This window comes from Equus caballus, chromosome 6, assembly GCF_041296265.1.
Source record: "Equus caballus isolate H_3958 breed thoroughbred chromosome 6, TB-T2T, whole genome shotgun sequence".
NCBI classification, from domain to species: domain Eukaryota; kingdom Metazoa; phylum Chordata; class Mammalia; order Perissodactyla; family Equidae; genus Equus; species Equus caballus.
Genome location: NC_091689.1, coordinates 5,494,443 through 5,508,251, shown reverse-complemented (window position 1 = coordinate 5,508,251; position 13,809 = coordinate 5,494,443). Strand labels below are relative to the sequence as shown.

General features: G+C 41.0%; 1 protein-coding gene across 16 annotated transcripts in view; it reads left to right on the top strand.

Moving 5' to 3' along the window:
- Positions 1 to 1,082, top strand: part of FN1 (fibronectin 1) — a 65,576-nt gene extending 64,494 nt beyond the window's left edge. For all 16 annotated transcript variants that reach the window (XM_070269123.1, XM_070269121.1, XM_070269126.1 and 13 more), the window contains one exon: positions 322 to 1,082. In XM_070269123.1, the coding sequence (XP_070125224.1) occupies positions 322 to 393 (72 nt within the window). In that variant the 3' untranslated portion in view covers positions 394 to 1,082. The remainder of the gene's footprint in view (positions 1 to 321) is intronic.
- Positions 1,083 to 13,809: the final 12,727 nt, after the last annotated feature.

The window sequence follows — 13,809 nt, the reverse complement described above, 5'->3', positions numbered from 1 at the left end:
GCATTGGCACCACGAGTGCTTCTCCCCTAAATGCAATGAGGGCACAGCAGGGAGTCTCTTTCTGTAGGTACCTTTCTTCTGAATGAACCAAATGCTTTTTTAATCTTTTAAATGACTTATCAGTAGAATACTGTATCCTGTGACATAATTTAGGTTCTAATGTATTAAACTCTTAAACATCTCCTATTGCCCAGTATATTGCTAGGTTCTTAAGCTAGAAATAGTCTCCTATCTGTAAGTAATTGTCATAGATAACCCCCCATTTTTTTGCTGTACACTTTATAGTATTTGCCGCTAATTTTTCTTCTTCTATTTTAACAGAATGTCAACTGCCCAATTGAGTGCTTCATGCCTTTAGATGTACAGGCTGACAGAGATGATTCCCGAGAATAATATCTCCAACCCAGAGAAACCAGCGTGGACCTCTGCCAGAGTCCATCCAAACTGGAGTGACAACAGCAGACCCCATCTTAGAGTGTTTGTTTCTTTCTTAGGCCCTTTGCTCTGGAGTAACTTCTCCAGCTTCAGCTCACCTCACAGCTTCTCCGAGCATCACCCTGGGAGTGTTTTGAGACTTTTCTCATAAACGGGGGCAGTACATTGCCTCTTCTGCTCCAAAGTACTCACTACCGCTCAGTATTTTAAGTGAAATGATTCTAACTCGTGATTTGGTTTGAGATCAATAGGGAAGCACACGCACCAACCAAGATGCAAAATGTATTGAAATGATATTACCAAAATTTTAAGTAGGAAAGTTACCCAAACACTTCTGCTTCCACTTAACTGTCTGGCCCGCGATATTGTAGGCATGTCCTTGGTTACTGTGATATTTAAAATATCCACAGTGCTCACTTTTTCCAAATGATTCTAGTAATTGCCTAGGAATATCTTCCTCTTACCTATTATTTATCAATTTTCCCAGTATTTTTATATGGAAAAAAATTGTATTGAAGACACTTAGTATGCAGTTGATAAGAGGAATTTGGTATAATTATGGTTGGTGATTATTTTTTATACTGTACATGCCAAAGCTTTACTACTGTGGAAAGACAACTGTTTAATAAAAGATTTACATTCCACAACTTGAATGTCTTGGCTTCTTTTTTATATAAAGAAATTTAGGGGAAAATAGTCCTTCTGAATGTTCTTTCTCTCTTCAATACAGCAAACATTTGGAAATCGATGGTGTGTACAGCTCTGTGATTCTAGGTGATTTCAGTACGAGAATTTCTAAGTCTGTCACTACAAAAACAGATTCATTCTTGTCGTTTCATCTCTTCAGTAACGGAGATAGTTTTATATCTTCCGCTTTACCAGATTTAAGTCGACTAAGATATTTATTTAACTTCCTAGCTAGCTCTTCAGAAGTATAATTGAAACAACCTTTAGTTGATCTTTTCTAATCATTATAACTCTTCCTCCCTCCCACCTCCTTTTCTTCCTTCATTGAATAAACATTTATTCAGAGAGATTATCTGCTAGGAAAACACAAGGATGACTGAGATGTTAAAGCTACTTGAATGGTACAGCACAGAGGAGTTTTGTATTAAGGCAACTGCGTGGTATAATAACCTCAATCCAATTTGTCTTAATTCGTGTCGGCTGATGCTGTTAAGGTGTCACAGCTGAATGAAGTGCGATGACTCCTGGTCTGCAAAGGCCATTTCCTTTTCCATTTAATTTTGGGGAGACAACTAAACTTTGAGATTAAGTCTGGCATTCAGCGTGGCAAATAATGGCACTGCAAATAATTGATTATTAATCAGTAAAAGATTAGTAATTTATAATATACAAGGGGCCAGGCCCATGGCCAAATGGCTAAGTTTGCACGCTCCGCTTCGGTGGCCCAGGGTTCACTGGTTCAGATCTGGGGCACGGACCTAGCACCGTTCATCAAGCCATGCTGAGGCGGCATCCCACAGCACGACCAGAAGGACCTACAACTAGAATATGCAACTATGTACTTGTGGGGAGGGCTTTGGGGAGAAGGAGAAAAAAAAAAGGTTATAATATACAAGACTTGGTAAACAGTTTTACACCCTATTATGCAATGTAAGAAGCTATTTCAATAAATACCCCTGGCAATGAATATTAAGACTAAATATAGAAAGAGATTTCCTCAGGGCTCATTTGTTTAAAAAACAAAGGGACAGACTCACATATGACCTACAGTGTATAAAATGCTTTGACACTTAGCGTCTCATTTGGGGAAGGTTTGACAGTCTAATTTTGCAGACTTCAGCTCAGATGAGTTCTTTAGCAGGACACAGACCCAGACCCTGGACTTCCGTTTAACATCGCTAATCTTTCAGCTTTATCAGGCCAGTAGTTACCAAGATAGCTCTCTGTACATGTGAAACAAGGGGAAAAATCACAGAAAGTACAGATCATGATGATATTAATGACCATCTCACATACGTGAGTCACCATTGCTCACTGGAGAGAAAATGTGACTTGAGACAAATCCACACACTGTGCAATGGGGCGTGCCACTGAAGACACTCCGGAGGGAGAGCAGGCTGGTCCCCCCATCTTCACAGGTGGAGCCGAGGCCCAGGTAACTCACAAAGGAAGACATGCACCTCAGCTCAATCTTGTTCAAACGTCCTTACGTTTAAAAACCAAAGGCAAGAGTAGTTTGGGGTTGAGACTGTGCTTCAAACAACTTATTTAAGTACAACCTAAAAATACTTTCCCCAAAGTTAGTTTAAGTAAATCTAGCTGGACTGTATTAATTTAAGGAATAGGAAGCCCTTTTGACAACTTACACACAAAAATGTAAAAATCACAAGGTCCGCCATTTAAGATAAAAAAGTAATGCTTTTTCCAGAATGTCTGCTAGATTCTCAAAAGCAATATATTAAACTTACAATTTAAACTATTTTAATAGTGAGTCAGTAACTACTTTAAATAATCAGAACAAATTAAACAAATTTAAATGGCCTTTTATGTTTTGGCATTGCAATACAACAATAGTAAAACTTTCTTTTACTATTTCTCAGCAAAATCATTCAAACATGAGAATGGAGAGGGTTTCCAGAGATCTTTCATAGTTTTTACTGACTCATATTACTGCTTCCCCTGAGAATTGTCTTAAGCAGGACAGATTGAAAAGGCGTAATTAAAAGACCAATCTGGATTAGGCAAGAAATTGTCAATTCAAGAAAAACCAGGTAAAACTAGTAAATATATCAGACTTTAAAAAGAAAAATCTTAGTTTTGAAGTTTTACCTTGCCTTGCTTCACTTGATTTGTAATGAAATTTATTGTTGTGTATTTATATTGTTTTCAGCTCTAATGACCTAAATGAATTATGCAAATTAGTCTGTATAATAATATGGCTATAAGCTTGTAAGGCACACTTTCTATGGAGGTGAATAAAGAAATGATCAGGAGGAAATTACAAGTATAGGAAATGACTTTTCTATTTAATTATATTTCCATTGAAACTTCTATTCCATTTCTAGTTGTATGAAACTTATTAAAAGTGATTAAGACACATCACGTCAGCACATTTAAGTGTTGAAATTGCTTCCTATTCAGCATGTTCCATTACTGTGGGAAGGAAAGTGGCAGGCTACAATTAAAAATTCTGATTTTCAGGAGATACATTGTAACCACTAAAAAAAAATTAAAAGACCACTCTTGGGATTTCTCATGTTTGGGCATATTTAAAGATTATCATAAAGGCTGATAAGGCAGAAGAAGCACAAAGATGACCTTGCACTGCCAAGGGTTCTTCAGATGAAGACAGGTTTTTTTTTTTCTTTTTCTTTTTTAATGAGGAAGATTGACCCTGAGCAAACATCTGTTGCCAATCTTCCTCTTTTTGCTTGAGGAAGACTGTCCACGGGCTAACATCTGTGGCAATCTTCCTCTATTTTTTATATGTGGGATGCTGCCACAGCATGGCCTGACAAGTGGTGTGTAGGTCCGTGCCCAGGATCCGAGCCTGCACACCCCAAGCCGCTGAAGTGGAGTGCACGAACTGAACCACTACACCACTGGGCCGGCCCCAAGAAAGTATATGGCACTCATATTTGATTCAGGAGTTATTATCATTGCCACATCATCCCACTCCCTATCCTCATTGAAATAAAAGATCTATTTGAATTGCAAACAAAAATCTAGATATAAATTATAAAGGAGGAGAAGAAAATACTGTAAGTAATAAAAGAGCAGGAGAAACGATGCTTCAGCTCAAAGCCAAAAAACGGGAAATTCCTTTCTAACGTTCCTCAGTAGAGTCGGATATGAGATACTAAAGCATGTTTTACATTTCCTTGAATTCCTTTTTAGTTACCCTTAAGAGACATACAGGTTTTAGGCATCTTAAGAGCCAGCGTTACCTCTAAAATAGCTCTCACTGGAGCCCGCCAAGACTTGAAATTAGCATCGTTCTGGGGCTGCGGGCGGCAGCCAGCATGGGGTGGCGGTCAGCATCCTGAACTCGGGGGGCCGGGCTCGCTGTCCTGCAGGCTGCCCATCACAGCAGGTTCCCTTCGTGTACACACACCGGAGGCTGAGGATCCTCCTCTGGCCTTCTCTCTTCTCTCCGCATCCCAGTACTTCGGAAACCGCCATTTTGTTCCGGAAGGAAACAATGTCTCTGCCAGGAACCGCTGGACAGGACTTTACAACGAAACCTGCCGCTCTACAGTTCAGCACTGGCTGTAAGATGCTGAGCCAAGTGCTGAAAAGCTGTATTTGACTCAAAGACATGCCACTTCGGTGGAGGAATTGGAACCCTCATACACTACTGGTGGAATGTAAAATGGTGTAGCTGCTGTGCAAAACAGTTTGGTGGGTCTTCAAAAAGTTAACCATGGAATTACCATAGGATCCAGCAATTCTAGTCCTAGCTGTCTACCCTGGAGAACTGAAAACATAGGTTACATGAAAACTTGTACACGAATGTTCACAGCACCATTATTCATAAGAGCCAAAATTTGGGAACAACCCAATGTCTATCAATTGATGAACGGATAAACAAAATGTGGTATATGCACACAATGGAATATTATTTGACCATAAAAAGGAATGAAGTACTTATACATGCTACAACACGAACTTTGAAGACATTATGCTAAGTGAAAGAAGTCAGGCACAAAAGGCCACATATTCTATGATTCTATTTACATGAAATGTCCAGAATAGGCAAACCAATAGAGACAGAAAGTAGATTAATGGTTACCAGGGGCTGGGGGTAGGAAGGAATAGAGACTAACTGCTAAGGGGGACGGGGCTTCTTTTGGGGGAAAAGAAATGTTCTAGAACTAGATAGTGGTGATGGTGGCACACCTTTGTGAAGATACTTAAAATCACTGACTTGTACACTTTAAAATGGTTAAAATTGTAAGTTTTACGTTATATGAATTTTATTTTAATAAAAAAAGAAGAAAATGCCACTTTAGTTGAAGAAAGTCTCTTTAAGTCCTTTGGGTTATTGCTAAGAAGTGAGGTATGGAAAAATAGAGCAGATGAAAGGTTGAAGGTCACAGAAAATTTTGGCTACCTATTTGGAAACTGAGATAAGATCTTTCAGGGCCAGCCCAGTGGTGCAGCAGTTAGGTTTGCACATCCCACTTTGGCAGCCTGGGGTTCGCTGGTTCGGATCCCACATGCGGACATGGCACCGCTTGTCAAGCCATGCTGTGGCAGGCATCCCACATAAAGTAGAGGAAGATGGGCACGGATGTTAGCTCAGGGCCAGTCTTCCTCAGTAAAAAGAGGAGGAAGGGTGGTGGATTTTAGCTCAGGGCTAATCTTCCTCAAAAAAAAAAAAATCTTCCATAAATATACTTACTACTTTTTATAGTAATTTCCATACATTAATATCATCCTTCACTTCCTCCCCTGCCCCCCGTATACACAAAAGCATTATGAAAACAACCAGCCCTTTTTTACAAACAGTACTTCTCATGTCCCAGGTGGTGTTCCAGGTGCCCTTGTAGATTTTGTCTCCTTCCCTCCTCCTCAGAGCAACCCTAAGAGGCGGGTACTGTTATCACTGTCAGTTTACGGAGTGAGTGAGGGACAGGCTCAGAGAATCAATCGCCTAGTATCACATAGCTCCGTCAGGAGCAGAGCTGGGACTTGACCCTGACAGACCACCTTCCCGGGCATGTGCTTTTAGGGGAGCTATTCAGCCTCTCCAGCAGTGAAAGTGATGTGGATCAAGGCTGCCCCAGGGAGAGAAGCCCAAGGCGTCCTGGCCTACATGCCGATCTATATGACCCGACTCATATCTAAAGTTATACGACCACACGATAACCAGACCCCACCTGCACTGATACCATTTAATGATTTTTTACATCATCTTTCCTTTGTCTAGTAGAAAATAAGTCATGTGCCCACGTCTTATAAAATTAGCCCTACCCTCAACACATTGCACCTCTTCACTGCCCGTGGGTTCTGTCCCCGTGCCTGCAGCTCTTCACTGCCCATGGGTCCTGTCCCCATGCTATTCTCTGAATAAAGGAGCACTACTACCAGACCTTGAGAGTCCAGGAAATCTTTCTTTCGACTCCTCGGTTCGCCAAGCCCACTTCAAAAGCATCTCCATTTTATAGATGAGAAACAAACTCCAAGAGGTTAAGTCATGTGCTAGAGATCATGCAACTTGTGGAGTGGCAAGACAAGGTAATGATTACCATAAAGGGAGTGAAAGAGCGGGCCATGATCAAGAACAGGCATGTGGAAAGGAGGCTGCCGGCAGCATTATTTTTCTTGACCTGGCTGGTGATGACATGGGTGTTTGTTTAAAAATGATTCTTTAAGCTGTAGATGTTTTATGCACCTTCCATAAGCATGATTTATTGTAATTTATTTTTTAAAGTACATTTGTGCCTAGCACAGTGTTTAGTTTATCAAAAATAAGGTTTAAGAGTGTCCAGAAATGGAAGGCACTGGGAGCTGGGTGTTTGTGCTCTCAGGAAGGGACAATGGCCTGGGCTTCAGAAAGAAGGTGCCTCTGGAGGCAAGGAGACGGGCAAAGGGTGCCCGCAGTGCACGGTTCACAAATGAATAAGAGCTGCTTCTCTTCTTCCTGGGCCCCAGACGCTCCCCCTGTTGAAGGACACTCTTTCCTGATCCAGATGTTTTATGTTACGGGTTTCCTGCCCATTCTGTATCATCGAATAAGAGGTTTCAGATGATTGTGTGTTTCATTTAAATACCAGTGAAAGTCCAGTCTTGACGTTTTGAATGTTTTAATTGCATTAGAAGGAGACTGTGGTAATGGGGTTCCAGCTCCACATCCTCCCAAAGTGTTGAACTTCCTTGGTTACTGGCTCCCTTGACCGAGACAGCACAGGTAAAGGGAAACAGTAAGACACAGGGCCGAGAAGGGGGCACCTAAAGGATGAGCTGGTGGCTATTTTGAGAGGATGTGTGTGGGCTGGTGGCTCTGGCCTAAGGCAGGACACTGCTTGGCAGGGCAGTGGGAGGTAAAGTGAGAAAACAACTGTGGAAAGCCCTGAACTGAGTTGTTTTGAAGAGTGAATGACTGACAGGTATTTGCTCCCTGGGGTGCTCCTCCCCAGGGTTCATTCCGGCCTGCCCTCCCTGACCCCTGGGACCACATCTGCTGTACGGCCTCCAGCGCTGTCTGCCAGGGTCGCGGATACCAGTGGGGGAAAAAATGAGCTCACCGGCCAACACACCAAGACATTCTAGAACAAAGATTTCAAAACAAAAATAATGTACTAGATTAGATTCCAACAGAAGTAGAAATAGTAAAACAGAACTAGAAAGAAGATATCCACAATATGAAAAAACCAGAAATATTACAAATTCTAGGAAATTTATCCCTGTTATTTCTTCTGCTAATATTTCCTCTCTTCATTTTTATTTCTCTTTTTGGAATTTACATGTGAAAAATGTAACTGCTGAGATAAAGGGCTCCATGGATGGGACAAACAGCAGGATGGATACAACATAGGAATTAATCAGTAAATTTAAAGACCAGACTAAAGAAATCTCCTGGAGTGACAAAGGAAAGGAAAAATAAATATGCAATATAAAAGAAAAGCTAAGAGATATAGAAATTGTACTAGAAATGCTAACATTTGGATAAAAGAAATTCCAAAAAGAGAAATAAAAATGAAGAGAGGAAATATTAGCAGAAGAAATAACAGGGATAAATTTCCCAGAATTAAAAAAAAAGGACCTCAGATTGAAAGGGCACACAGAGTGCCAATAAGGAGAAAGAAGAAATCCACACACAAATACATTATATGGAAGCTTGAAAATATCAAAGAGAAAATTAGATAAAGCGTCCTGCCAAGAACAAGAACCACATTGACTTCAGATTTTAAATACAATAATAGATGAAGAAAACAATGGAATAGGTTTCCAAAGTACTAAAGGACTTAGAACTCAGAATCGTATGTGTAGCCAAAATGAATTCAAATACAGAGGCTCTCAGGCACACAAGGCTTCAGAAGCTTAGCCACACAGACCACACGGCATACAGTTTCTACAAGAGGGAGAAACGCAGGAGGTATCACAAGAGATTCGTGACATAAAAGGTTAACAGAAACCTTGGAAGCTTGTCTTAAAAAAAAAAAAAGCTAAGAGAAAATGTATTTCCCTACCCAGAATTGAAAGTCTGGCAATCAACATTATGGGAGTTTTTGTGGGTGGGGGCGGGGAAAAGTTGTGGAAGTTCTTATCAGAGGAGAAATACAGCTATCAATTCAAAGCAATGGTAAGAAAGGAACAAAAAAGTAGGTCAGACTTCATAGGATGGTAGAAATAGGGTCCAACTAGATCAATAAGTGAAATGAATATAAATGGGCTGAATGTAGAGGTGAAGGTTGGCAAACTGCATTAAAAAAACAAAAACTAATTCCAGATGCATGCTACACCCAGAGGGTAAGACTTAAACAAAAGAGGAACGAAAAGACGTGTTAGACGTATAGCAACCAAAAGAGAGCTAGTCTAAGCTAGTCTATGCTCTTATCAGATAAAACTCATTTATATCACATATTTTATCTAAGACAAAAATTGTTAGTAGGATTGGAGTTACTATATAATAAAAGGTTGAAATCACTATGAAAAATAGTAACTTTAAACAGGTCTGCACTCTTTCAGCTTCAAATACAGATGCAGCCAAGATTTCTAAACCTGCAGGGGGACCCTGGCCAACTCATCTTCACAGAGAGGGGCTTCAACACATCTTTCTCAATTGTTGATAGACCAAGCTTTAAAAAAAAATAATCTCACTACAGCTGTCATTTTACAAGAAGTAACGGAGTAGAGGCACAAACGAAATGACATCACCGGGATGCAAGAGCAAAATCCAGAATGTGGGAAACTCTGTGGAAACAAAAGTCTGGTATCTTCAACAACTGACTGCAAGAAAAAAATTTAAGAGGAGGAACCAGTCAATTAAGAGGCTTGAGATACAGCAATCAAATGCAATGTGTGCACCAGGCTGGATCTTATTACCAAAAAACTGGAGCAAAAGAAAAAAAGAGCCAATATAGGAGATCCGATGGTGACTGGATATTTGCTATTAAAACTACTGTTAAGGGGCCAGCCCTGTGGCCCAGTGGTTAAGTTCACAGGCTCTGCTTTGGCAGCCCAGGGTTTGCTGGTTCGGATCCTGGGCACAGACACGGCACTGCTCGTGAAGCCATGGTGTGGTGGCGTCCCACATAGAACTAGAATGACCTAAACTAGGATATACAACTAGGTACTGGGGCTTTGGGGAGGGGGAAAAAAAAAAAAAGAGGAAGATTGGCAACAGATGTTAGCTCAGGGCCAATCTTCCTCACCAAAAAGCTTACAAAAAAACAAAAAGAACTACTGTTAGGCTTCTTGGTGTGATATTAGAACTGTAGTTACATATTTTTTAAAATAAACTTTTTTATTTTCTAATAACTTGATTAAACAGAAAAAACTGTGAAGATAGTACAGAGTTCCCACCTATCCCACACCAAGCTTCCCCTTTGATTACATCTTACACTATCACAGTACATTTGTCACAGTTCGTCAACATTGATACAGACTAACTAGACTAGACGCTTTATTTAGATTTTCTTAGTTTTTATCTAACGTCTTTTTTCTGTCCTGGATCCCACATTCCATTTAGTCCTCATGCCTCCTCAGGCTCCTCTAGACTGAGTTCCTCAGACGTCCCCTGTTTTGGATGATCCTGACAGTTTTAGGAGCCCTGGCCAGGTATTTTGTAGAATGTCCCCAGTCGGGAGTTCGATGTTTTTCTCATGACTAGACTGGGGTTCTAGGTTTTTGGAGAGACCAAAGAGATAAAGTGTCAGTCCCGTTTTGAGGTACATACCATCAACATGACATCATTGGCTGGGCACCTTGACCACCTGGCGGAGGGGGCGCTGTCAGGCTTCTCCACTGCACACTCTTCTGTCCCCTCCCACACTGGACTCCTTGGAAGGGGGTCACTATGCAGAGCCTACACTTAAGGGGCGGGGAGTCATGCTCACCCCATCAAAGGCGCAGTATCTATCAAATCACTTAGAACTCTTCTGCATGGGAGATTTGTTTATTCTATCATTTATTCCTATCAGCATGAACTCATAGATATTTTGTACTTGGGGTTATAACCCAACACTACATTATTTTGTTGCCCAAACTGTTCCAGCTTTGGCCATTGGGAGCTCTTTTAGTTGGCTCCTACGTCCTTTGACATACTCCCATTGCCACGTTTTTGTTATTTTTTAAGCACCTTCTGGCACTGTAAGATGCTCCGAGCATCTCATCTTGTATTATTTCCTGCCTGTCTGGAGTCAGCTACTTCTCCAACAAGTCCTGGATCAGTTTCTTGGAGAATGGTAGTAGAAACCAAGATCTTGGCACCAGGTGTGTTCATTGCTGCTGGGGTGTCATCATTTCTTGGCTCTCTCAGCTGACAGACATGGTTATACATTTTAAAGGGTAAAAACACTGTTTTTAAAAACTTATTTTTTTGAAGTTACTTTTAGATTAACTGACTAAAATACCTAGAATTTGCTTCAAAATAATTAGTGTTGAGGGGTTGGAAGTGGGGCAACGGTAGATAAAACTAGAATGGTCACAAGTTAATTATAGCGAGATGATAGATACATAGAGTTCAACTATTTTAATAGTGTGTCCATCCCAAGATTTCCATAATAAAGAACTTTTAAAAATTCAGAATATTCCTCACAATTATATGGCAATAATTTTGAAAACTTAGACAAAATGGTCAAATTCTTAGGGGAAAAAAACATTTTGCTAGAAATGCTTTTAGAAAAAAATTAAAAAGCTATTTAAGAAACTGAAGCAGTGATTAGAAATTTTCCTATTGGGTATTCATTGGTGTTTCCAATTCTCTTAATGATAGAGTAAACTGTACTGGACAATCCTCCTACAGATAATTATGAACACTGGACAAAAATACTAAAAAAATCTATTTGCTGGGGTCAGCCTGGTAGCGTAGTGGTTAAGTTCATGCACTTTGCTTCAGCAGCCCAGGGTTCATAGGTTTGGATCCCAGGTGCAGACCTACACACTGCTCATCAAGCCACGCTGTGGCGGCATCCCACGTTCAAAAAGAGGAATATTGTCACAGATGGTAATGTTAGCACAGCAACAAACTTCCTCAACCAAATAGAGGAAGATTGGAAACAGATGTTGGCTCAGGGCCAATCTTCTTCATCCCAAAAAATCTATTTGAAGGCACAGAAGAGCAACCAAAAGCTGGTGGAGGATCAATATTCAAAGGGAAAGAGGGGGATATATGCCAATTCTCCACAAATCCATCTACAGACTCAATGCAATTCCAATCAAAATCTCAACAGGCTTTGTTATAGAAATGTAAAATTTATATGGATATGCTAAGGACCTGCAACAGTCAAAATAATCTTCAAAAGAACAAAGATGAAGGACTTGCACTACCCGACTTCAAAATTACTGTAAGCCTACAATAATCAAGACAGGGTGGTCCTAGCGTTAGGACAATGGAACAGAACAGAGTAACAGAAACAGACCCACACAAATATTGTTAAACCCACAGAAAAATGGTTGAGAGTACAAGGCAATTCAACAGAGTCTTTTCAATGAACTATGCTGGAACAACTGGATAAATGTATGGAAAGAGGGGCTGGCCCGGTGGTGCAGCGGTTAAGTTAGCACGTTCCGCTTTTCTGCGGCCCGGGGTTCGCTGGTTCGGATCCCGGGTGCGGACATGGCACCGTTTGGTAAAAGCCATGCTGTGGTAGGCGTCCCACGTATAAAGTGGAGGAAGATGGGCATGGATGTTAGCTCAGGGCCAGTCTTCCTCAGAAAAAAGAGGGGGATTGGCAGTAGTTAGCTCAGGGCTAATCTTCCTCAAAAAAACCAACCAACCAACAAACAAAAGTATGGAAAAAAAATGAAACTTGACCCACACATCGCACTTAAACTGAAACAGATAATGGACCTGAATGTAACAATGAAATCATAAATCATCTGGAGAAAAACATCAGAGAAAATCTTCACAATCTTTGGGTAGATAGGCAAAGACTTTTAGTGTTTAGGAATACATAAAGATGCAAAGATGAACTTGGAACTCAGAATGAGGTTATCTTGAAGGAGCCCCCGAGACGGGATAGGTTAGCAAGTTGGGGGCACCAAATCATTAGATTAAGCTATTGTCCAGACCCTAACTTGTTTTGGGAGATGAGGTCACATTTCTATTACATTATTAAAACTATCTGCATCGACCAGTCTGTCATGAACTAAGGATTATGATTATTTCAATTCTGTAAACCTGAGGTCCAAAAGAAAAAACTACCTGCAAAAAGATTAAAAGGAAATACTCTATAAAGCATTTTGAGTCTCTACAAATTAATACTGCACCTCCATATCTGGGAAGTAACGGTGGGTGAAATTTTAGCTCTCACACAGCCCTCTTTTCTGCCAGTGTAAAACAGTGATGAGAGGATGAATGAATCTGATAAATTTGGACAAAAGAATCTCTCATTGAGATGTCTGTAGTACCACTCTTAAAAATACTTGTGTAAGCATGGTTAGACAATATAGTATTAAGTAGAGCATCAATTGTTCCAATAATTATACCCTTAATGTCAACCTGTGGTCAAGCTAAAGAACAGTCAATAACTTGGCGGAGATGGAATGCACACTTCACCATTTATAAGCCAAAATCTCTACTAGCTCTTTACTGCTACATAACACAGTACCCAAACCTTTGTGGCTTAAAACAACAATACCTCTCTCTGTTTCCAGGCCTCAGGAATTTATGAGAAGCTCCTTTGGGCAGCTCAGGCTTGGGGCTCTCAAGAAGCTTCACCTGGATGTCGCCTGTGCCCGGAGCTGAAGGACCACTTCCAGGGCGGCTTGCTCACACGGAGGGAGGTGGCGTAGGTGGTCTCTCTCCCGTGGAGCGCTGCTTCAGTGTCCTGACAACACGGCAGCAGCTCACTCCAAAGCAAACCATCCAAGGAACTAAGTCTGAAGTTGTAATGCCCTTCACGACCTATCCTCAGAAGTCGGTTTTTCTACCGTATTTTATCAGTCACACAAGTCAGCAGCCCTGTTTCAGTGTGGGAGGGAAGGACTAGATTAGTCAATATATCAATGACTAGAAGGATGACCTTAAAAAAAACCTTCAGAAATTTTAATTTATGGAGGAGGTGGGTTGAAGACACGGGAAGAGGCTGGGCCTCACCTGGCGAAGGGTTTAGCTGGTCTCGGATCTGGCGTAAGCGAAGGGCCAGGACCACGCACAGGGTACACTGGCGCAGTTACGTCCTGCTGCCCCGAGCCCTGATTCCCGTGGTCAGGCCGCAGGGGAACACTGGGTGCGTG